The sequence below is a fragment of the Pseudopipra pipra genome, chromosome 6 (genome assembly GCF_036250125.1).
Source record: "Pseudopipra pipra isolate bDixPip1 chromosome 6, bDixPip1.hap1, whole genome shotgun sequence".
Lineage (NCBI taxonomy): Eukaryota > Metazoa > Chordata > Aves > Passeriformes > Pipridae > Pseudopipra > Pseudopipra pipra.
Genome location: NC_087554.1, coordinates 25,215,092 through 25,241,085, shown reverse-complemented (window position 1 = coordinate 25,241,085; position 25,994 = coordinate 25,215,092). Strand labels below are relative to the sequence as shown.

Sequence of the window (25,994 nt, the reverse complement as noted above, 5' to 3'; positions counted from 1 at the left end):
GTGGTCCTAACCAGACTGTTGTACATTGAGGAGTTAGTAATCCACGTATACTGAGATGAGAAGGTGCAGACCTGTGCTGCACATATTACCTGGCCACAGGATAAACTTAGCCAGCTAATCCTAACTGGAGAGCCTGCAGGTGGCTCCCACTTGGCACCTGGTGATACCACAACCTGTGCAACTGCTGGGTCTGCCTCTTGGAAAGGGCAATCCTAGGCAGATTGTTCATCATGACAGGGAGACGGTAACATGGAAGTGCAGCCCTGTTCAGGAAAGAGCCAACTTTACAATAATTCATTTTGTTTGAACTCTGTTTCCAGCCTGAGGCTCCTGCAAACTAGTATTTCTTCCCAGAGTTATTCACATAGGAGGCATTTCATACTCTCTTTCCTCCCTATCAGCATGGTTGTGGCTGGCAGCATAGCCAGCCTTACTTCTGTTTCCTGTAGATGTGCCACAGCTGCTGCCACTTGACAGACACACCTGGATCTGGGATTACATTTTAATTTTTATTGAAATACAAAAAGTGCAAACTGTGAAATATAAGATTGGTGCAGATTAGCAGAATATAAACAGTCTGAACTGTGAAAACCCCAGGCCTGCACCTGACGAACATTAACAAAAAAGAAGGCAGGGAACATCAGCAACAAAAGCAAAGCCAAAAATTTCACACAGGAGCCCCTGTGCATAAAGAGGAAACTGGGACCAAACTGGCCCTCAGCTCTCTCTCGAGTTAGCAAACATTGCCACAAGGCATCCAGATGGCCCCCGACCCCCTGCACCACCAAAAAGCTCTGGTGCCAATACATAGCTTGGGCCAAGGAGTGATCAAAGGCCATTAAGACAGCAGGAGGCTTAGCAAAGGGGAATGTTCTAGGTGCTAAAAGCAGAAGGCTGATGCAGAACAAATATCCCCACAGGGAGAAATGGCTAATAGCTAACCTGAAAGAGCCAGGGAAGAGACCCTAGGGCAGCTTACAGCAAGGAGAAAACCAACACAGACCAGCACCTAATCAGATACTGCCTCCCACCTATACAAGGCAGAGAACCCCAGCCCAGCCAGCACCCTGCCTGTGTGAGGAAGCTGACCAGGTGGGGAGGGAATTTAAGCCCCTGGCCTTGGCAGGTGCAGGCTCTGGTGACCACCCACCCAGCAAAGGCTGTAGGCAGGCCCAGGCCAGTTCCTTGCTCAAGTCACAGGAGGGATATTTCAATACAAGGCATTCAGGAGAACAGATTGCAGAAGCAAAAGCAACTCTGGTTACTGTGCCTGCTCCAGAGCCCTCAGCAACTCCAGCACAAGGAGCAGCAGAGGAAAGGGGATATTTACACTGTGTCCCTTCTAGGATTTGCAAGCACTTTCCCACCATGAGCAGTAGCAGTTCCTGAACACCCTCCAAATCTGCTCCCACCAGGCACTGAACTGGAGCAGGCTTTTATCCCTGCCTGCAGGGGATACACCAGTCTCTGTTTTGCTAAAAAAGGAAATGTTATTTCAAGAATTCACTAAAAAAAAAAATCCAAAAAAAACCCCAAAATAAACCACCAAACTCCAGCCAGAACTCAGACACTAGCAGCAATCCCTGCTCTCCCTCTGGGCAGGAGCTACTCCAGGACTGCTCCCCTGGCTACTAGGCAGGGAACAGTCCTTGCTACTCTGCAAGGCTGGAACGTGCCACCTTCCCCAGGGAGCGCATAGGGCCAAGGCCTTATGCCCCAGCACACAGGCACTTTGATTCCAAGTTGCTGAGCTTGGGCTTGTTTGTTGCAGGGGAAGTTAGTTGGGTTTGCCTTTCCCATAGGGAGATGGAGGTGAGGCCAGCATCAGCTGCCAATACAGTCAGAGCACCAAATCTCCCTCTCCCCATACCAAAGCCTACACAGAGCAGGGTGCCTGCAGGGAAAGAGGGGCTGAACTGGGCTCCCTCAGCCTCTGCAGCCTTGCCCCTTAAACACTGGGGCAAGTACACCTCTTTCCACACTGTCCCCCTCAAGAGATTACTCCTCCACAACACATCAGCTGTGCTAATTTACTGTAGGAGAGACCACAGGTGGATTAGGAGCAGATTATCTCTACCTCCAAAACATTTATTTGGTTACTGCTGTGAATTGTTCAGGATGAAACAATTCATATCCTGGCCAAACAAGGAAGGCTCCTACTCTTGGAAGAGAGACTTGGAAGTCCTTGTAGCATCCTTAGGGCAAAATGTCCCAGTATCTATAATAGATCAGATCCAGTCCTATCCTAGAACATCTCTTGCTCTAGTCTTAGTAATGCTCAGTTTCTTCCTCACTGTTCCCACCCACATGTTGGTGTGCCTCCTCCAAGACAGCTGGCTGGACCTGTGCTGCCTTGCAGAGCTGCCTATGTTTGCACCCATTCCCATTCCAGAGCTTAGCAAAAAGAGCAATCTTCTTAATTCCTGTGACAGATGTCACTTATTTTGATTACAACAGGGGCACCAACCTTTGGTCAGTATTTATAAGCAGGCTAAAATATTATGAAATAGCAAATTCTATTTAGCATCCAGTAGCTTTTTAAAAACCAGTTCTGCTTGGTCCAAAAGATTTGTCCCTGAGGCCAGATGCAGCAGGGAGGGCTGGCCCAGGCATGCAGGGCACAAGATATAAAGATACATCACACCAGTGAAGTAAGGCTAGAAGTTCCCTCCCTGAGAGACCCAGGCTAAGGAGAGGGATCTCTTTTAGCTCAGATAACAGCAATGCTGCAACCTAAACCAACAGCGATGCCATAACAGTGTTGCAGCTGCTCTGGGATGGTGCCAGGACCACTCCACTCTGAGCCTGCCTTGTGGGCTACCCGATCTCTCCAGCTGTGCCAAGGGCATACAGGATGCATCTGACCAGGCTTTTATGGTAGGAAGGAAAGTATGAACTGAGGAGACAGGGCAAAGGCCCTTGGCATGGAATAGCTGTTCCCTCACAGCTTTGGCACGTGAGTGCTCAGCACCTGGGTAGAAGTTTGTAATCCAGGCCTGGTGCACTCCAGGGTGAAGGTTGGCCCCAGTCCCCAGACCTTCCCTCAAGGCCATGCTCTCTGTTACATTGTGCTGGGGAAAGTTCTGCTCAAAAATACATCTCAAGGTGGTCCATGCCAGTCAGCACAGATACACAAGCCAGAGGGAGAAGAGGCCTTGTGCTGCTGCTGGGACAGGCCACCAGGGCACTTGCTCCCTGCCATTCAGACTCACCAGCTGTCAAAGGGCCCTAGCCAGCACCTCCACACAGCCAGGCCAGAATTGCTGCTGGAACGACAAACATGCCTGAGCAGGGTAGCTATGGGAGGCATATTATCCACTACACCAGCAAACACTGAATAGTATCTGGAGCGGGTGACTCCAGAGAGGTTGGGCTTTGGGCTAAATTCACCTTCATTGTTTTGGAGTCTGACAGGTAATAAAGCCCATTGCTGTGAACCTGTTCTTCACTTGCCTGCCAAAACCTGGGGGTACAGAGTGATGTTTGCAAGTGCAGGACATGCTGCTACCTGAAGCACAAGGACTGCTGGCTCCCTTCCCTGCTTTAGGTGCCTCTGGTGAAAGGCAAGGATGCACATTTAGTGCTGAGAAATGGCACTCGCAGTAAGAATGTCTCTGTCACAAAACCCAGCGAGCCTGCCCTAGCACAGGCAGCCCAGCTGAGGCAGGGGAGGTGAGCTGGGGCTATGGGGAGCTTAAACAAAAAAGACCTTTGCTGAGGAAGGGACCAGGAGGGCAGAAAAACTGCATGTAGGGGAAGGAAGAAAGGAAGGCAGGTCATCTGATAGGGCAGCAGACTGGTGATGAGCCCTGGAGGAGCTGCACAGGTGGGTTATGACTCCACACTCAGCAGCTGGGAGACCAGCTCCCCTGCTCATCGGAGCTGTAGGTCTCCTGCACACTTACTTGCACACTTTCACCACCATCTCCACAGCCCTCACTCTGCTCATCACCCAGAGAATCAATGGTCCCTTTGTACTGGAGACAGCTTGGTCGCAGCTCCAAGATAAAGAAGGGGGAAGGTGGGCACAGTGTGCTGGTGTGGGCTGGCCTGGATTCAGGCCTCTGCATCCTCAAACAGCTCCTTCTGGTGGTCCAGCAGGAATTTGGTAAAGGTATTGATGGGGTTGATGGCTTTTAGAGTGATGGCTACATCTTTGGCCCACAGCAGATTTGGGCCAAACACAACTGCCAGGTTGGCATTTGTCATCTTGTTTCTGTCACTGTGAGCAGAGACCTATGTGAGAAGGAAAGAGACCATTGTGAATCCTACAGAACAGCCCAGCAGCTGACCTCTACTCTCCCCAAAGCCAGAGCTGACAGACTCTCAGGGCAAATGAGAGGAGAAAAGCTGACCAGGCCATATTATAACAACAGGACCAAGAGCACTGTCAGCCAATATCTCTGCAAGTCGAGATCATGATCTTCCCTCTTGCTAGAATAGCCTTGCGGTGCCTTCCTTGGCAGCAGAAAGTTCTGTAAGGCAGATCTGAGACCCCTGTTTTACTCAGGTATTTTGCAGTTCCTCCACCCTGGGGAGCTTTCAGCCTCCCTGGTACAGACCACACTGCACCTCTTAGGCTTAAGGCCTGCCTGCACCTCTCAGCGTCATGAGAAGCAACTGCTTAGGCTAGTTCATCATGATCATTCTTGATCTTTGTATAAGAAGAATGTAAGGTAAAGAAAGGCAATTCCGTAGCTTTTCCTCTCAGAGGAAAAGAGAGAGCGGGCTGTCAAAAAGCTGATGCAATGCACTGGCAACTGAACTAGTACGTAACTGCTCACTTTTGGAATAGCTCACCTGCACCAGGAAGGCTATCAGTAAACGGAGCACTTGGTAGTTTTCTTCTGGCAAAGTCTGGAGTGTTCTGCGAACAACATCCACACGATTCACCTCCTCCACACCTAAAAAACAAGAGAGACAGGACAAGCAGGTCCATGAGGAATCCTCAGTACTTATCCTTATAAAAGCCCTGTTTGCAATCACAGGGTATCCCAAGCATGCCCCCCCGAAGATATCTTTGCCCTTAGCCAGCACAACATTCAGGGAATAGCACACTTGTTACAACTCACTCTGGAAGCTGACAACATGGCTGTAGAGGCCAAAAGTGAGAAGGGGCTCAGGTAGCTCCCTCAAGAAAGTCTTGAGAATCACAGCGGGGAGATGGACATCTTCATACTGCTGGAAATCTACAGGCACACCTGAGAAAGTGGAGCAGAGACTCAGTGCCCAATGGAAAAAGCACAACTTCCATCAAATGATGGGACATGCTGGTCAGAGTCCAGAACTAGGGAAGGAGTATTTTAAAGAACACAGAAAACCCAAGTACTGTGTCTTCTAGCAGAGTGGAAAAATGTATCCCAAAGTCATATGCAAGGCAATGCTGAATCCAGCACTACATCTTTAGGAGTCATCAAATGAAACATGACCAAATTTCTTCCTGGTCATCTTCAGTCCCTCCAGTATAACCAGACTACTAGGATGGTATAGCCACCCCAAGAAACAGGGAAACTTTCAGGAATAAAAAAAGGACAGTAAGGGAACATGAGTGGGAAAGAATATGTTTTCCACACAGCAGAAGTATCAGATGCTTTTCCCTTGCAACTCAGGTCATACTCTGAGATGAGGCCTCGCCTACAGACCTATTAGAGAAGAAGTGGATCCATGATGGACTAGTTCCAACACAGTTCCAGTTGGACAGTAGTAGTTAGGGAATGAGAGGGGCTCTGATGTGTTTGGGCACTTACCCATGTTGTATTTTTGCTGGACCTCCTTGACAACCTGTGTATTTGCTGATCTCCGGAAAATTCCCTCTGTAGCAAGAGCTGTGAAGTGAGAAAGATCAGCCATGTGAAAGTCTCAAAAATGCTGGCCTTAACAATTATAAATCCATGCTATGGGGTGTTCAGGCAGATGTCAACATGTCCGTTTCTTAGAGTATGGCAATTCTTTCCGCTTCCACTACCAGAGAGAGGATACAAGGAGCATTTTGCTACTCTTATACAAGTGGGAGTATGGACTCCTGGAAGAAAGAGGTCTCCTAAGCCCTGCACATTCTCTCTTGATAGTTCAGGCTTTACACTTTATTCTAGACTGCTGTTCTTCTTTATCCTACCACATTCCTGATGGGAGCTTGGGTGGAGGAGAGGTCACTGACATGGAACTGAGAGGGGCTGCAGCTTTCCCCAAACACTTACCATGCTCCTGCAAATGAGCAATAGTGTCTCTGACCACCAGAGGAACAGGAGACTGATCAGGGCTCTTCTCCCTGAGACTGTGGCAAGAGACAAAAGGTTACATATGACTGGTTCTCCGCACCCTGCATGCAGCCCCCAAGTCTTGAAGTTGCCCACACAAGCTGTACCACATAGGATCTTGCTATCCCAGTCCTTGGTTCAGCCATTATTCAGCCTTCTATCCTCTTCACCCATCATGCTACATCATTCAATGGAGGAAGTATGAGCTCATTACTAGACCACAGGAACATTTTTCTATCTCCTGTAAAAATTATAGCCTCTAGGTGCCAGGGCAAAGGGTTTCCCAGAAGGTAAGGCTGCTAGTTATGAATCAGGCGAAAAGGGTTAAGCTTCTTTTTTCTTTCCCCATAGGAGCAAGGGCAGAAAGCAGGTGACATGAGAGAAATAACTTTAGCCACCCTACTCCTGTGACAGGAGATTTATCAACATGATGGCTGTCAGGGAAAACCTAGTGATGCCAAGGTGTTCACTGCCACCCTTACATTCGATTGTCCAGGCCACTCAATAGCATGGAGCTGTTCCCCCTTCTGAGGCTACTAACAAGCTCAGGCACACAGCACCATGGGAAACACCATTTGGAAATGTATTGAAGCTGGGGAATGTGTTCCCAGATTGCCTTGGAGGTTCTGTCTGGCTACACAGTACTGGCTCCTCCTCATTCCTCGGGGAGGCAAAATCACACTCAAAGTTAAAAATACCTTCAACACTTACTCAGTATCACTAGCCCTTGCCAGTGTCTGTGTTTGCCTGTGTCACCATGCAGGAATTGGGAGTGGGATTCAGTACTAGGGTGAATAGAAGTGCTTTTAAAATAGATATGGAAAAAAATTAAGAAACAGATCTGCAGTACTGCTCAATCAAAACAACACAGTCCTAAACACACCTCCATCAGCCTCCTACAGACTTGCTATGCTTAAAAGGAAGTTTCTAGTGCCATAAAGCTGTCCCCATGGCCCTTATTTTGCTCTTCCCTTAGTGACCCTTAGCTGCAGAAACAATCTAACCTGAAGATCAAGCGAGTGGAATTGAACTGAGTCAGTCAGGATCTGGACATGAGCATGGAGTTCCTCAGGAAAATGATTAAAGTTTTGTAGGAAGTCTGAACTGCAAAAAATTTCACAGCCATTTTTGTTGCTGTTCTGTTATAAATACAGTGACCTCTCATCAAGCAAGGCAGGGTAAAAGCAACACAGTCCACAGATACTCACTGCTGGAGCGAGACTCCAAACTGCTGGTTTGGCAGCGGTGGGCGTGGGGGTGTTGGCTTCTGGGGCACTTGTAAAGGTTTCTGCAGGGATCTCAGGTATTCATCATATCTGTAGCAAAACACAGACTAGTAAAAAGCCACTCCAGCTCCCAGAAAGTGCATGAACCCAGTACTGCACACCCACTGGTAAATGCTCCAGTCTAGTATGGTTGATTCTACCTATGCAAAAACAGGACAGGCACCTCTGGAGCATAAGAACAAACATCTGGTTGCCAGAAAAAAAAGCAGGGAGAAAGGAGTAGCTATCCTAAATCAAGAGCTGGAGGAGCTGAGGATGACAGCGTGGGCAGGAAGCCAGGATAGCACTGGATGTGATGAGACAAATGTGAATGTGTGTATGGGACAGGGAATCAATCTGGTAGGACTGAGATTATGACAACTTTGGGAAGCCCCGAAGACAAGCTGAACTGTGCGGAGTGAGCTAAGCAGGTGTCCAGACACAGCAGACGCACACCATGAGCTCCAGGTCAGTGTTAAAGTCAGCATCTTGCAGAGAGTCCCCAAGGGGTGAGTGGGAGAGGCAGGATTGGTGCTCCACTGGAGGAGGATTTTTAACCCAAAGACAGAACTGGGCACTAGAGCCAAGGACACACAGGAAGGAGTATGGAGAGAAACAACAGTCTTCAAAGCAATTTGTCATCACTCCCTCCAAAATCACTGCCTGAGTGGAACAATCTCTTCCTCCTCTTGCCCCTCCTCCAGAAAAGTTCCCTCTCACAGAGCCCAAAGCAAGTGGGAGACAGGCAGTATTCTCACTTCAGCACTTGGCTTGGGATTCCCAACTGTTCCAGCTTCACATACTCCTCCAGCTCACTAAGGTAATTCACATAAAAAATCTTTCGTCCAAATTTAAAGCTGAAAAACAAGAGAAAGGTAGGTATGTGAGGAATCAGGAAATCCAGTAACAGAACTGATTTCTTACAGGAAAGGAGAGCAGGGGTCTGCAAGGGACATCAATGGGGCAAAGGGGCACATATGGCCAAGCAGCAGAGATATCACCCACACAGCTCTCCAACTCCACCTACTTTACCAGGAAATACTAAGACTTTCCAAGTCACATTAGAGGCCCAAGCAGTAGCAGACTACTTAAAACTCTGGATTTCTTCTTCCAGAAGAGTAGCCTTGAGAAAGTTTTGGTGTCAATTATTTTACAGAGTTACAAAGTCAGCAATATAATGAATTAAATGTAACTTGGACTGATGTTCTCACTTCCTTTTCCATTACTAGCAGCACTTCTACTTGGCTGGATAGAAAAGGAGCAGCACAGAGCTCTGTAGAGGTTCCTGAAGTGGTACTTCTGGTGTCTGAATACTTCTGAGCTCAGAAACAGGAGGAGATAGCATAAGGTGAGAGACTCCAGGGTAGGCTTGGCAGCCTGGGCTCATCTTGTGCCCAACAGAGAATGCTCCACTGTTCCCCCATAGAGCGAGGATATGGGTGAGCCTCCTATAGTGCTTCCTACCTGATCAGAGGCTTAAAGAGAATCAGCAGGGTCTTGATGAACATGGTTGGATGCACAATATACAAGGCTTTGATGTTCTTCTTGTACCTGCCAAGAGAAGTCCAGTAACGATAAGCTGCACTTTAAGCAGAGGAACCAACCTTTCCACAAGATTAAGGCACCCTGGCTGCTCCGTTCCTTTTGCACTGAGCCTCACCACTCCCCAGCACCCATGGCCTCTGCTCTCCCGTGCTTTGTAGCTGTGTCAGGCCACTCAGCAGCCTAAGGGCATGCTCTGCTGTATTCCAAGATTCACTGAAAAGCATGAGCAGCCTCACCAGGAAGCAACAATTACACCATGGAGCTGACGCACTTGCACCAGGTCCTGGTTTTGCTGCTTGCCTGTTGGCCTAAAGGATGTAACTACAGAAGGAGCTTTTTATCCCATGATTCAGCCTGCATTGAACAACAATCCACCTCTATAAGCAGGGGATTAAGTGATAGTAAATTGTGATCACCAAGCTACACAGGGAGCCTAGGTAAGATCATCTATGTTAGGCTACAGAACAGCACGTTATATCCTTGCTTGCTGCAGCCTTACTCACTTGCGATCAAATTCCCTGTAGGCATCCCGCAGCCAGCTCAGGGATGGCTTGTTCTCACTGGTCAGGCCATGGTGCAGGTACACCAGTGTGTAATCACTCTCCACATACTGGTCCAGTGTGAATTTCAGGTACCTGAGAAGAGACAACTGCTGAACTCACTTCGTGCTCTGCTACAGAAAGGTTTTTCCTTTGGGACTCATTGCATCCCCAGCAATGAAGGTAAGCACATGGGAGGACATATCCAGCTAAAGAAGCTACTGCTGATAGAGCTGGCCCCAAGAATCCAGCACCTAAGAATTAGGTCAGGTTTAAGAAGTTAACAGCAGCCTACTAAGACACTACTCACCCCAGCAGTTTCACGTGATCTAGCTGATGACTTGGGGGCATCCGGCAGGCACTGAACAAAACTACTTTTCTTCCATATTTGTCATCACCTGCAGATGAAATGCCAGAGATTACACAGAGTTTAAAGACTGCATTGTGGTCTTGGCAGCAAGGGGTAAAGAAAGAATGAGAAACCACCATAACAAGGCAGAAGGCTGGTTTGCCACAGCTGCCAGCAAAGCTAAACCTGATTTTCAGCAGTTACATGGGACTAGTATAGAAGCAGAAACCAGAACACCAAGGGCCAGGCAAGTCAACAGTGAGAATGGAGAACAGAATCCTTGCTCCAGCCCTGAAAGGAGAAAAACACTGGAAGCCAGGATGCCTCGGGGCACATAGAGATGGAGGCAAGTACAAAGCAGAGTGCTCAGAGCATTAAACCTGCAAAACTGTCCCTGGGCACTGTTCCTGATGCATATATCCAGGGAGGCACAGGGAAAATTGCCCCTCACAGGCGCAATAACCACTCCTTCCATCCTGCACATAGTCCCAGATTAACTGCTTAGAGTCTGGTGCATCTGTTTCTTGCTTCACCTGAAGCTTAGTCCTGCACGCAAAATACAAGCCATTGCATACTCTGGAAACCAAGAAATTCCTAGAGAAAGAGCAGTCCCAGTCACATCCTAGAGATGAGGAACAAGCATCATCATAAGCCTCCTCTACAGATGGACCAAATAGGGCTGCTGGATTCTCCAAGGGGATTGTAAAGTAAACTCTTCATTGCTTCCTAGATTTTTCCATCCACAGAGATATTTTCCCAGCCTGAGCCAGAAGGAGCTGCAAAGTGCGGCACAACAAAGCATTCTTTGTAAAAGACAAGCAGAAAACAGCCCCCATTACACTGGAGCCAAATTAAGCACTCTCATCTCAGGGAGGACACTCCCAGCCACCACTTGAGGCTTCAGACAACAAGCTAAGTTCTCCCCAAAGCAAGTCTTAAACGTCAGTGGACTTCTGACAGCAGAGATCTCGGTCCCATGAACAAAACCCAAGCAGATGCGCATGGCCAAGCTTAGCAAACATGCTCGGGGAATTAGAAATTTAGATAAGTAAGAACACACAGAGTTTGAGGGAAAGTCTGATTCTCTCCCAGACACAACATCCAATCCATTTCTACAAGGATGACTTGCTTTTTAGCAGCAGTGGAGATGAACTGGTTCCTTTAGAGTGAAGGGTTAAAGACTAAAGTCATCCCATCTTTTTAGCTACTCACCCTGCTCTGAAAGCTGTGTTTTCTTGTCAAACAGAAAGAGAGTGGAACAGTGTAAGAGGCTATTGAGGTTACACTCAACAACACACTCCTTCCTCCCCTATGGCACAACTATCTCATACAGACCACAGCACAGAAAAGCAGCAAAGATCGATATTTATGCAGGCCAGACCTTCAATACATCATTCCTCTCAAAATAAATCCTTTTCCCCATGTGCATTTACAACATTCAGAGCATGCAGCCATTTTCTTACCTTTGCATAGGCTCTGGCCCTCAACTACTGCTTGGCTACACTTGCCATTGAGCAACTGAGATCTCGGAACAGCAAACCTTATTTCTGGGAACACTGCCTGTTAGTAACAGGTGAGCACTTGGTGCTGCAAATTGCAGCCAGAGAACTCACACATACCAGCCATGACATTAAGATGCCGCTAGCCCTCTTTTACCCCCATCTTGGCCAGAAGAACAGATTCTCTTGTTACTTGTTCACTTTTATTTTCTCCTCACAAGTCCCATATTCAAGTCATTCACCAGACAACACAAGAGACAGAATTTACTGATGCACACAAGCCAGAAATTCTACAAAAGCTAAGGACACTGAGGCAGCACTAGGTACAGACCAGGAAAAGGGTGGCATAGGCCATCACATTGACATACACATGCGGAGATAAGGGGCAATTAGGGAGGATGAATGACCCAGAATGCAGGACTAGGAGAAAGTGATGCAAGGCTCATCTGGAACAACCAGATACAGTCACAGCCAGGCCACAAGACCAACATCACATTGCATATCCCATGGTAGCCCACTCTCTGCCTAGCCCAGAGTTTCTTGGTAGGTTGCTATGAGCTTTAGGGCCGGGTCTAATGTACTTAAGCTGTCTATAAAACTAAGTGCAGGATACAAAGTCCTGGGCAAGGAATACAGCACATTGTGACTCTTCCCATTGGTCTTGAGCAACTCGTATGTCTCTGTCTGGAGGACAAAGGGTGCTCTGCCTGCACAGAGCACCAAGAAGACAGTAGCATTTGAGAATCTGTTGAGTTTTATAGTGATGAAAGAGAATGGTCAGAAAGACAAAAGGTCTTTACAGAACACAGCTCTATGCTAAATTCAGAACAGGTGCTATCTTCAGTTAATTGAGAGGCTGCATTTCAAGCCAGAGTGGATGGTCTGAGGGCCAGAAGCAGACTGCAAGCTTTATCAAGGCAGGCCTTTATAGCATTCAGTACAGCACCATGTTCATGCCACGTTGTGTGTGGCCACACACTCATCTCAGGCTCCTGGGCACTGATTTCCAGACCTGAGAAGTCACAAGTCAGGAACCACGTAGCTTAAACAACTTTCTCCAGAATTGCATAAAAGCTTATGGCAGGGCCTACGCAAAGTCAAGAATTTTGTTCCTTATTTAGCCTTGGTGAAAAGGTCTGAGATTGCTCGTAAAGAATAAACAGACAATCCATGATTCTGCCAAAGGGGAGATGGCATGTTTCCCCTGGACAATTTCCAGGACTGAGTACATCAAAAGATAATCTATAGTCCCCTGGATGACTGAAAAAGGAGTGGCCTGTTTTGCCTTCCAAATCAGAATGAATTTATGCATGAGACCTACAAAGGAACCAGCATGCCCACTACCAAGTTCTGGGTTTTGCTCCAGTTTCATCACACTGAGCTCAGCCTGTCAACAGAGAAACTTTCAAAACAACCAACTGCCAATCTTGTTTTCACTTGACATATATCTGACCAGTCTGGTTCTTCCAGACATGACAAAATTCAAAATTCAGCATCAAAGCTGAACAATCAGTTGTTCCAGTTTACAAACAAGAACCTAAAGCCCATTCCATGCATTCTTGGCTGTTGAAGGAAACTGCCTGCAGGTGGCCTCTCTGCCTCCTACAGAACAGATTCTTATCAGGTTTGATCTTTCCCAGATGCTCCATCTCTTGTACTATTTCTTTCCTGTTTGCAATATTAATCTTAGGTATCTAGGTTTTCACCCCTTGTTTGCAATTGCAAATAGCTCGAGTTTCCATTAAACACAACTACAGACCATGAAGTAATCACTCAGCTTCTCAGGCTCCTATCTCTCCCAGATGAGGAATGCTTAATAGTTAACAATAAAACAACAAAGAAGCAACTATATACCATTAGTATTCACAGAGCGCCCCAACTTTGCAATATTTTCAATCCACGCTGGAATTAAACTACCTTTCTGTAGGATGCAATGCAGATTATTTTTCTTTTAACAACAAAGAGCAAGACAGTAGCCAATATGAAAAGCCTCTCCAGACAAGACAGCTGCTCATCTAAAAAGATGTTAACTTGTAGCACTGACGGACATGCTAATTCTCCTGAACATTGTCATAGTGTTTTGAAGGCCCCAAATCAGTTTTCCTCTTGCCCAAAGAGCAGCGTTTCCAGGGCACTTCTGAGACAAGGGGCAAGGAAAATCATTGCTGTGTTTCCAAGCCATCAGTGCAGGGCCAAACTCCTAAAAGGGCCAAAGTTTAAATACTGAGGCTACTGTTTTATGTTGACACCCGCAGCAATAAAACCTGTCACAGAAGAAATTCAAATCAAGACAGCCGTACTGTCCTGAGACAGGACTCTACTAAATGAATCTGCACAGCAAATGCGGAAAATACATTCCTGGCTTGCAATCCTGTTATGTATTTCTAGGTAAATAGAAATATATCTGTTATATATCCTGAAATATATCCGTTAGCCTTTATGCCATGATTGCAGGCAGCTTGACTGCTGTACAGAGATCCTGCTCACTCCAACCTTCATCAGGTAACCTCAGTTGAGTGCCCACCTTGATGAAAGATTCAAATAGCCTGGTACTTTGATGCTGAGAGGATGCAGATGGATAAAACTTGCCACCAAAAGCTTGTGTTACTGGTAAAACAGCAAAGTTAACAGAGTTCAGGGTCAAGGAGAGGGCATCACTACAGAATACTGGGACTTCACTACACAAGTTTCACAAAGCTTAGGATGTTTATCAGAGCCACTGTCAGTAAAAAAATGTATCTAATGTAATTTCAGGTTCCTGTCAAGCTTATGGCACAGCTGGGAAATGTTTAAGTATAGTAGATTTTAGTTGCCTATTGAATTCCAGAGTGCATTTAGCCCTGCAGGAAAAGAAGGTAAGGAGCTCAAAGTAGAATTATTTTAATACATGACATCTTCCACCTAGATAGTCCCAATATCCAAATTCACTGCCAGAATCAGAAAGCCTAAGTGAATATAGCTTTAACTGACAAAAAAGTATATTAGAGGGTCAAACTAAAGAATGCAAAATGGGAGGATGTTTGAGAACATAGAAAATGTGGGAGAAGAGTCCACATAATGAGGAAGTGAGAATCAGCATTTCCATGGACTGTGTGAAGGTCTTAGCAGAAAGAATTTCACACCAAAAGAAGGTTTATCTACATTGAGAAGCATGAAAGCACCGGCAGCCAAAATCTTAAGGCTTAGGACTGAGGTCCGGAGAGTATTAACAAATGCTCAGCAAGCACAGGGCAGTCTAGCACAGCTTCGGGTGAACAAATTACCAAAACACAACATCTCTGCAGCCAAATGGAGAAGAAATAGATAACAGTTGCTTTCAGATGGCGAATCCAGTTTAAGTGCCAGCTGCTTAGCACATGAGTGCAGCAGCGCATCATGTGAAGGAACAGGAAGCAATCCTATGAACTTCCAAAGCACACATGATAACAAGGTAAACTGGAGTTCAAACTGAACTGGTCCAAGCAGGCCACCACCATGACAGGAGAGGAACAGGATTTACACTAAGACCCATGAGCCCCAAAGTGCCCAAAGTAAAAGCACACACGCCAAATTTGGCTCAGATGATTCTGCTGTGCCCGAGGCAGAGGTGCAGCCCTCAGATGACAATTTTGTGCAGCCTTTGGACTCCTGAGAAGTTGCCAGTGCAGCCTAAGGCTGAGCAAAGTTTGGGCTCCCCTGAGACAGTCCAGCTACAGGCCATGGTCATGCTAAAGGAATACCATGATCTACAGAACCAAATGTTAATGCCACAAAAAATCTACCTACCTGGTTGGGCCCCATCAAGTGCACCCTGGTCTGGAGGAACAGAAAAAAAGTTACAGCAAGCCAAGCTTCGCACCCTTTCCCAGAAAGTAATCTTGAGTGTAAAGTCTCAGAGTCTAGCCAGGTTGCCACTGGGATGCATTTACCTGCTGTCTTGCAGCAGACAACCTCCTTCCATTTCATCTTTCCCCAGTGCTCCTCTCCAAAGCAACCTAATCTAACAGTTAGAGGCAATAACAGCAATCCCTGATTCCCAAATCTCTTCCTTGAATTTGCACCTAATTCTTACAATCACAGTCAAATTTCTGGCCCTTACTGTTACACTTCCCCTGCCACCAAAATGACAACTGCTCTACTGCCACTTTTAAAAGGGTTAATTGCAATTAATTCTGAATGTCAAGTCCTCTGAACAACTTCAGAAGAGTATAGAGAACAGCATCATACCATATGAATACCACATCCCACAGACTGTTTTGCAAGAAGCTAAATTTCACTAATAACCTGAAGATGGGACAATTTATATCTTAACACACCCACAGCTTTAAAAAAAAAAAAAGTTTAGTAGATTCTGAATAAAAAAATAAACTGCCAATTAGAAAAAAAAAAGGGAATAAAAGGTTTCTCTGGGCAGGGAGAAGTCTACAAAGGCATTTTATTGTCACACCTAGCCCCTTTCCATCTCTCACAGCTATATACTCAACTGACTCAGATGGGCCTATCAAGACAAGAGCCTGATCAGAGCAGGGCTCTAGGAAGAAATTCTCCATTCCCTCAGTCTCCCTTAGAAACTTAAAATTCCTTAGATACTCTCCCTTCCCTTGATCTTGTACATTAAAATGTGGTACACAAGCTGGGCTTGCTTTGGATGGGCTCAATTCTACAGAGGGAACTCATAATTTTGTATCATACAAATATTCTTAAACCAACCAAACAAACACAAGGTCAAAGCCAGAAACTACATCCAAAAGCAGCAGAAATGCAGGCAGCCTGTATTAATGGAGCCAATAATCATGTACCGTACTGGAAGGGAAAAGGACCCTTGTTATCCTTTACTACTAGGCCTTTGCTGAGTCCATTAGCCACCAAAGACACATTGCAACACACCTTCAATACAAGTTCTGTCTGCCACTTCTACCTTTGCCTACCTAGAGAAACAACAGCTACTGTTGCTCCAAGATTGATTTTACCTCCCCATGTCAATCACCAACAGCAAATCATCAGCACTAGTTACAGCTTTGGTACCTGCAGCCAACAGCCAGCCAAAATGGGGTTTTTGGGTAGGTTTGGTACCAGATTCACCATTGAAAAATATATTCACTGCTGAAATTGCAGTTTCAATCTAGTAACATGCAAGAAGGTACACTCCTAGCTCTCCATCTTGTTTTCCCACTTCAATCACAGGTCTCACACACACTAGCAGCACACCTTATCTGTGAGGGCAGCCCTGCAGACTGACAATTAATGGTGTGACGCACCAGACTTCCCACAAAACGTAGCAGAAATATGCTCTGAGCTTCAGCAAAGCTTTGAAATCACTGGGCAGGGATTACTTACACAGCTGGAGTAAACAGTGAAGGCCTCTTTCCTGAACACTGATACACCAACTTGCAGCCTCCCACGGCAGTGAGAAATTCATATGCCATTCACATGTTAAGCCTCAGTTTACTTATCCCAAAAGAAAGCAAGCCAGTTATTGTGTAAAGTGGGAATGCTGATGAACCTCATAGCCATAACTTTGTATATTGACCACAAAGAAGACACTAGTATTTCAGACTGGGCAGCAGAATGAGGAAGGAATACATTGCCAGAGCTGTTATGAGCCCTGCTCTTCCCATACAGCTTGTGTTTCCTCCAAATGCTGTGATGTGAGCAAGGAAAAAAATCACACTTTTCAGAAGTGATTCGTGCAGTGAAATCAAACCTCCTCTGTTCCAGCCATGTGTAAAGATGAATTTCACTGCTGCAATGCTCACAAAAAGAGGCACTCAGAGTTAGGAAGAGCAAAACCACACAGAGACCCCCTCCAGAGCCTGCGTAAAACACTCCTGAAACACACACCTTAAGGCAGGTCTGAAAGGATCAGCAGAGCACCACCTTTTTCCTTCCGAAAAGCATTGAATCCCAGAAGCAAAAGGTTTCCTAAAACTAAAATATTCTGATTCCCAACAATAGTCCCGTTCTGAGAACTCCTTCAACTGTGGCCTGGATGCCATTTGCTGTCATCTTCCTGTAACACACCACTGCACAGGACAGCAACAACATGCCTGCTCTTTCTCCATGGACAGCCTCCTCCAGCAAGATCCTAGTCCCCAGAAGAGACAGGGACATAGCACACAAAGGAGAGTCTCCATGAAACTGCTGCGCTATTTTTAAGTGAAAAACAAAACCAAAAACTTATTTCCCAACATATTCTGCAAAATGTTTTTCTGTACTCTTTCCCCTCTTTAGGCCAGAGAGCCTAAAGGATATTCAAATCCAGCCTGCCTTGAACTGAATCAGAAATTAAGGTCAGCTAGAAAATGAGTGTGCTAACTTTTTGTCACTAAAACTACATTTTCAATAAGTTATTAACACCACGCACCCATCCCACAAGAAACAATTACTTTTCTGACCACACAGGATAACCCTGGGATCACGGAATTCAGCCCGAGGATGGGAACCAGCCTTCTGCTTTTGTCTCAAAATAGCATCATCATCCCAGAATATATTTCAGGGCAGGCAGGAACAGAGTTAGCCATATGTTTTCTGCTCTGAAGTGCAGAACAGGGAAGGACACGGGACAGAAAGCTAATAAATCAGTAGAATGGATAAAATTCCCCTTGATTTGCTGCCATTTGGTAATATTTACAAAAGAATCAGGATGGAGCTATTTTGTTTCAGGCTCAGCATGGCCAGTGTTCATTTACCTAAAGGGACTGAGCACCACAACTTCTCAGCAGAGCCAGATCCAAACAGCTTCATATTAATCGTCCAGAGAGATTTTTATTCTCCAGGCTCTTTCTAATAGGATTTTTCCAGATTTTCCCAGACTGTTTGCCTCCAACAACAGCCCAGAGAAAACGACCCTGTCTGATTCTCTTAGCAGTTAAAATTATTAATTATTGACCAAAAAAACTGAACAGCTCCACCCTAGAGCCCAGATTACAACTCTGGCCCTTTGATCAACATCATAAATCCTTCTTCCAGGAGATGAAAGACCATCAAGTCTCAAAACTGTGTGACAGCAAATCCTCCCTTCTGGAGCTGTGCTCCTTGCTCTCCCAACGCCAAGAAAGGAATCACACCGCACTCAGTGTGTGGGACCATCACATGCTTTCAGATCCATCAGCTACTGGTGAAAACTGGCCAGCAACTGCCAAGAACCAAAGCTTGTCAGAGCTGCTTCTGCACTATGCAGAGACACTGGGACAGAGACCTCACTAGAAATACAAATTTAAACCACGACAGGGAAGAGATCCCTTTCAGAATGCAGGCGCAGCTCCCAGTCAGCCACCATACCACCCTGAAATCTTTTCAGGAAGCTAGATAATTCTTTGTTTCCTATCCTAGACGGTGTCAAATGGCTACTTTCCAACAGCCACTCAGACACACTTCCACTCTCCATTCAGAGAGCTTCTGAAAAAAAAAAAATCATCTTACCTTGGAACGGAAATCCCACAGAAAGAGTGGGGCTTATGTCAGGAGGCAGCACACAAAGCATATCCTTGGCTTGGGCTGACATTCCAGTCTTATCAATGTCTCTGATCTAAATTCTCTGCTAAGCATTTTGTCTGAAGCAAACATCAGTATCATTCAACTCAGTCATTCCCAGAATCCTGAAACACCAGTTACCTCTGCCATTTGCATTCCAAGTACTCTATCACTGAAATGGTGGGTTCCACCATTTTCCCAGTTTCAGCAGCAGGGACACCAGGGTGCAGAGCCCTATAAAGATCAGACTGCAGATCCCAGTCCTGAAACTCCAGCCCCATGAAAAAGTAGGTTAGTAGCACATTTGCAAATGAAAGCACTTGTGGCAAATCTAAGACATAATGGCCCAAATGTTAAACATCTGGCCGATCAACCTTAGCAGGAGACAAAAGACAACAATATTTAGAGTTTGCCATTAAAATTTTGTTCCACAAAAGATGAGATTATGAGAAAGAAAATTCACTCTAGAAAACTGCCCAGAAAAGAACAATGTCAGGACAACTCTCTTACCAAAGTGCCTGAGACTCTTCCCTTTGTGGTCAAACCTGCTGTAGACCAACCCTGAATCAGGAGGACTCCAGCTTGTCCCTCTGCTTCACTGCAAACTCCTACGTGGGGCAGGGACTGAGGTACAGAGAAATGCCAATAGGAAGGGTAGGAGGTGGCAGTGGGAGAGGTAGGAGGTGGCTATAGATAATCACGGAGAAAGTATGAATCAAGTCACAATAGGTTGAAAAGGTGGTCTGTTTTTAAACAAGGAACACAAGATAAACTGGGCTTACCTTTCTCTCAGGCTTACCACAGCAACCTAACAAATACTCCAAAACTCTTTCTTATGGAGGTCCCAGCAGTAAATCACCAGGGGTTAGCATAAATAGAATAATATGGACAAGACAACAACAGAGAAAATCCAAATGCTTGTGACCCTGAATGATCAGGTCTTTCGTTGCAGTGAAACAAGGGCCTATTCCCCCTATTTCAGATTTCTGTACGTGCTGTTTCTGGACAGGATGGCAAGCTCTGACTGTTCAGATGTAAGAGTTGCCACCTACTGTGGATTACTCAGTCAGCTGAGGATCTCACAGCTGTATTGCTTAACTAGGTAATTTCTGTGGCACTATCATGCAAAACCCACATTTGTGCTCAGGATATAGTCAAGGGCCACATCTAAAACAATTCAGCAAAAGAAACTGACTCCCGCTAATAATATAATCAAGACAGCAAAAGCCAAAAAGGAATGCAAGTTTAAATGAGGTCAAAGAAAACTACAAATATCACAAACATTCAAGAAGTTTGGTGCTCCTTCCCTTTACAGTGCCACCTTCATTGCCACGTGGGCCAGGCAAACATCAGATACCCACAGAGCCCATTAGAAAGGCCCTCCCTCAGCCTAGCTGCAAAGACATCTAAAGGAGAAAACAGAAAGACCCCTACCTGCTACTTCCACAATGTGGTGCCTGGCAATATCATAGTAGGGATCATCCCACTGCAGGTGAGTGACGGGCTCAGGGGAGCCTTTGGAGTCCTCTGCACAAAATACAAGGAACAAGCAATTAGAAGAAGGATCTGGAGCACCTTGGTGAGGGGTACAAAAGGGATAAGAGGTATGAGAAAAAATGGAAGTTATGCATGGGAGGGACTAACGTATGCACCTGTACCTCTTGAAAACCCACTTTTGAAATTCTGAGGGGACAAGAGCAGCAATGACTTCAGAAGAGTCCTGTCAGTTCTATGAGGTCCATTTGTATCCCTCACACTCTCTCAAACGACTGTTCATATATGTCACAAATGTTCACAAAGACAAAACCCAAGGACAGTAAGGACACCATCACAGCTTTTTAGAGAAGGATCATAACAAAGTCCCTCGGTGGATGGCCATCCTGTATGCCCTTGAGCTAATTTCCCTGACGTCTTTGGGCAGCAGTTCATAGCACAGGATTTCAGAGCAACAACTTAGATCTCCAGCCCCATCTCCTACAAGGATGTTCGAGACCCTTCCAGTCTGGAAGGCCAAACTATCCTGCAAGACATCGTAACAGAGGACACTCAAGGATTTACAGCTCATTTGTACTGTCAGCACCAAAATGTAGTCAGGCACAGAAATGAGAAGAGTATATTTACATCAGCTGGCTCTGCACTTTTCAGTGCTGTTCAGTACCAAGGCTGATTCACTTGGGTGTGGTGCAAGTTTAATGTGTCTATAAAGCTTTTAAATGGAGCTGGGGCTCTCTGTATATGTAGATATGACCACAATGCTGCAGGACAAATAATTGCTTTTTGGCCGAAACCCAGATCCCAAACAAACAGGATACTTACCTGATTTGGGAAAAGCAGGGGCTTCATCTGCTGGCCAGTTCTTATAATCTATGGAGGCCAGTTTGAGCTGGCTGAGGGACTGGTTGGTATCATCCAAGTTCAGGTCATCCTGAAGCTCCGAGAGTGGATCTGTAGCCATGGTCCCCAAATACCACAGTTTATTTTGCAGCGCCTAGAACAAGGACTGCAAAGATTGTTAGGTGAGAGCCAGAGATCACAAATTTACCTCCCTACAGAGGCTCTTCCTCTTCTCACTGATTTTCCCCAAATACTTCCTTATCTTTACATCCAGGAACTCCTCCTCCTCCAAGCCAGCAGCACTGACATCTGTCAGATTCTTTCACGACAATTGCTATCAAAAGGCCATCAGAAGCTGTACCAACCCTCTAGGGAGTCTCCGCTTGACCACAGCCCTGTAAAGAGTAGTTTCTCTCCTGTAACAGAAGCAGCACCAAGACGCTGAGGAAGGCGACAGGCTACACCAGCCCCTGCCTGACACACTCACTGTACCAGCTCTGAGCTCCCCCTCCCTCCAAAGGGCTGGCACAAAGCCCAGCTGTTTCCACAGTTGGCCCAGTGCTGGAAGCCTTCCCAGGAATCACTCCCCCTCCTTCTACCCATAAGGGAGAGACAGAGCTCTCAACAACACTGAAGTGGGTGCTTCTGTGTGCTGGGATCTGAAGACAGAAGTGAACAGCTTCTTAAAACAGGATTTCATAGGCTGAGTTAGTAAGACATGAAGAACAATACACACACAACCCTCATCTCCTTTCAGCATCACCCAGTAAATCCTTGATAGCATGATAGCAAGCAGCAAGGAATCATCTCTTTCATTTAAAGCCATATTGCCAGAATGAGTATTTTTCACGAAGCATGCCATAATACTGAGGAGACCAAAGAATTAAGAGGGTCCAAGAAACAGAAAGCTCAGTGCATTTGCTGTTTGCAAATATTTCTCACTCTCACCTGGCGCAGAAGATGCGTCAAAGCCGGAACTGAACTAGTACAGCATACAGCACCACCTGCAATTCTTAGGGACAACCCTGGGGAAACAGCTGTTATCCTCTGAAGTCAGTATCCTGGAAGTAAGGAAACATTGGAAAGGACAATTATGAAGATCTGGATTGCTCATGGTCATGCTCAGTGGTCAACAGGCACCAAGCCAAGAGGAATTGTAGAAAAACCAAATGACATCTCACACCTGCAAGAGTCTCTGTAACACTGTTTCACAGACAGGCTTATTTTGCACTACAAGGCGACCAAAGGGTTAAAAAATGATCTGAGGAGGCACAATGCCTTTGTGTGAAAAGTATATTCAGAGTAAAGCTATTTTCTTTAGCAGAACTGAGAGGGGGCAATGATGTTTTGCATCCTCCATTCCTAGAGCTTGAATGTGTCTCTTTATCCAAATAAAACAATGCAACAGTTACCCAGATGTGAGCACAAATGACAAAACCTGTGAGACACTGAGCACTTGAAAGTGTATCACATCCATGCTCAGGTCTATACTTATGACCAAGCTTGGGGATGCCTTCTGTGAGCACAGGAAATTGGATATTCAGTGTTTGCCATTTCCCTCTGGATCACTCCAAGCTTATTACTTGCTGTCCTCCCCTATCTGCTACTCATCCGTTTGCAACCAGTTTTCACCTCTTTGGGGCTCCAAAGGGCTGGGAGCTATTGCTAATCAAATGCAATGTTTCCCAAATTATGAAAGAGTGTGACATATATTGGCTGTGGATCACCAAGACACCACATCAGACACACAGGGCCTGACCACTGTAGGAAGCGCAAAGACCCAAGCAAAATTATTCCCTGCCCTGTAGTGAGGGCTGCAAGAGCTGCCTGACCTTCTCTGATCTCCATGGGACAAGGAGCAAGAAATCAGGTTCCTTTGCACTGTGAGCTCATGCTGGAACCACGAAGCAGTGGAGCCAAGGGACAAGGACTCCCCACCCCTGGCAGCTGATCTGATTTCTATGGTAACAGCAGGCATTGACTCCTATGACTCAGTGAGCTTAAAGCATTTCTCAGGACAGCTCAGCAGCCCCAAAATCTCAGCACCCCATGCTGAGGAAGCATCCATGCCCCATCAGGGCAGCCTCTCGGCATTCCCAGCTCCCAGGGATTTCCCGGCCCTGGTGGGGACAGAAGACCCAAGTTCAATTGCTGCCATTCATTGAGCTGCCTTTCCTGTGAGATTCTTGGGGATGCCCAGTAGCAACCCCATCCACAAAGCAAGGTCCTGAAACGCTTAGGGACCAAATCCAAATCCTCTCACAGATGCCAAGTGTCCTCACTTTTCCCTACATGGATCAACACTTAGCTTCACAGTCAACTTGCAGCACCTGATCAGAGGCAGAAGAGTTGATTATTAAACTGGGGGATTTCCCCTGCAGCATAAAATTAATCTTAAGTGTGGCACCATGTGGAAGAAGGAAGTCATTAGTAGGCTACACACTGGAAAAAGAGCCCTGGATAGTGCTGTTGCCTAAACCTTTCTTAACCATCAGCATTTCACCACGTTTAACTCAATTTAAGAACTGCACTTGTTTTACATAAATGTCATGACCAGATGCAAGTGGTACAGCCTGTATAGCAAATCGTAAGGTAAGAAAAATTACATACCCAGCTTTAAAAAGTAAAAAGTCTAGTCAAACATTTAAAAACTAAAGAATCACACTTGATGTCAGAAGCATTTATTGACTGCCAGGCTATAAAGAACCAACTGTTTCCTTTTTTCCAAGCATTTAAGTATATTTTCTGCACCTATACTGCACATGAACACTTGCTGTCTAATAAAAATTAACTTTCTTGATAACAGAGATGTGCTGGAGAACAGCATATTCTGCTGAAGGAGAGAAAACTCAGCCCATTAAAATATAATTTTCACACAAATTCTGATCTGGAGATTCCTTATACGAGATCCCACCAGAATTTTCCCAGGGAAGACAGTTCACTTATATCTAGAACATCTTGGTAACTGCTGTTCAAGCAAACTATTTTTTTCTGCAATTTCAGTATCACCACTTTTCCACCACTTATTTTTAACTTGCACATGCTTGGTAGTTTCCTTTTCCTGTTTTCTTCCAGCCATACTATCAATTCAGAAGGAATTCTACACTTCAAAATATGTCCATGCATACATTACCACACCCTAGACCTGTACTTACAATAAAGAATTCCAAAAGCCAAGTGACCTCTTCTGTGCCAGATGAACAAGCAATGGTCAGATACAAAGCAATCCCAGTTCTGGAATTAGTTTTCGGACTCTGCTGCCATCCACACCTCCTCCCAGTTTCAGTTCATTTGCACAAATGTCTGTTTTTATGTACACACCAATCAAGTTCCCTGTACTTTGCTATAGTGTTAAAATCTAGCACATTGCAAGAAAGGGGAGCAGTTACTCAGCAGCAGACCTTTGGAGTACTCGAGTGAATGAGCTCCAGAACCAAGACTCTACCAAAAAGTCCAGTCCAAGCCCCCCTTCACATCAGGACTGATGATACCACTGAGAGCATCACTGAAAGCATCACTACCCTGATACTACTATGAAAGAACCTAAGGGTCAGGAGCCAGACCAGCTTTGTCTGGCTCACTGTGACCAGATAACTCAGGACAGACATACTATTGCTCAGGGAACCTCTTTAGTCCTGCTTTATTATAACAGCTTTTCAACTGAGCAACCTTCCTTCTCCAGTCATCCCAATCTGTTTGCTGAAGGCCACCTCTGTTCTGCTGGAAACACATCCCAGCTTGCAGTCGACCTCCCGTTAGTAGTTCTCTGCAGGGTCTGAGGGCAAAAGCGCTGAGCTCTTTAAGTGTTCCCTCTGGTGCTGCAGCACAAAGTACAGAGGCTGCTCTCAAGTGTCCTGCACGACCCACCCGTCACACAGGGTGAGCAAGTGAGGCAGCGGGGCACACACAGCCCTGCGGGCCCTGCAGCTCTCTTCATCATCATCATCACCGCCTCCACCACACATCTGTTCTCTCCCATTCCCTTCGACTGAGCTCCTTGGAGAGCCCTGACCCAACCCCAAGACTCACCTACACGACTCACAGATTTGCTGTTTACACTGTTAAAACAAAGCCCCAAGCTCCCCTAGCACACGCCAGCTGCCTGGGGATGGGACGTGTACCGCGGGGAGGGCAGCCACCCCAGCCCGCCGGGACGGGACCAGGCAACAGCACGGCCCGGTGGCCCCGCTCCGGCGGCGCCCGCACCGCCAGCACCGAGCAGAGACCAGCGGGGTCCCGGCCCCATCTCTCCCCGCCCGGGTGCCCGCGGCGCTTCACCAGCCGCGCTCTCCCCGCGGGGCGGTCACGGCGGGCGAACCGCACGGCATCGCCCTCGCACAGGGCGCGCCCGGCAGCGCCCGGGCTCGGGGCTCGGGGCCCGGGCCCGGGCCGCTCAGCCCCAGCCCCGCCGCCGGGCCGCTCCCCCGCCCCGGCAGCACCGGGACAGGCCGCCGGGCCCCGGTGCTGCACGAAGGGCCCGGCCGCGCTGCCCGGGCACAGCTCCCGCCCGCCCCGCCGGTGCCGGTACCTGCTGCCGCCGCGGCCGCCGCCTGGCACCGCCGCCCGCCGGAAGCGCGGCCCCGCCGCCGGAGGAGCGCGGCCCCGCCCCGCCCGCCGCCGCCGCCGGCCGGGCGCGCCCGCCGCCCGCTCGCTCCGTTCCGCCGGCGCGGAGCGCCCGAGCCCGGCGGGCGGCGACGGGGAGGCGGGGGCCCGGGCCGGGCCGGCGGCGGCGGAGCCCCTGATGGTGGGTGTTG

General features: G+C 46.9%; 1 protein-coding gene across 5 annotated transcripts; it reads right to left on the bottom strand.

Moving 5' to 3' along the window:
• Window positions 1–495: 495 nt before the first annotated feature.
• On the bottom strand, window positions 496–25,841 carry ARHGAP1 (Rho GTPase activating protein 1). Of its 5 annotated transcripts, none has more exons than XM_064657960.1 (15): window positions 25,769–25,841; window positions 22,189–22,301; window positions 21,223–21,406; window positions 20,341–20,433; window positions 15,220–15,249; window positions 9,917–10,004; window positions 9,571–9,702; window positions 8,987–9,073; window positions 8,281–8,379; window positions 7,466–7,573; window positions 6,198–6,274; window positions 5,748–5,825; window positions 5,073–5,201; window positions 4,801–4,904; window positions 496–4,236 (listed from the first exon to the last, which is right to left on the bottom strand). In XM_064657960.1, exons 3-15 carry the CDS (start codon window positions 21,359–21,361, stop codon window positions 4,057–4,059), a joined length of 1,344 nt encoding a protein of 447 aa, XP_064514030.1. In that variant the 5' UTR covers window positions 21,362–21,406; window positions 22,189–22,301; window positions 25,769–25,841; the 3' UTR covers window positions 496–4,056. The 5 variants fall into 5 exon arrangements, with proteins under 5 accessions (XP_064514030.1, XP_064514031.1, XP_064514033.1 ...); XM_064657961.1 differs by having other exon boundaries at window positions 21,223–21,394; XM_064657963.1 differs by lacking the exon at window positions 15,220–15,249.
• Window positions 25,842–25,994: the final 153 nt, after the last annotated feature.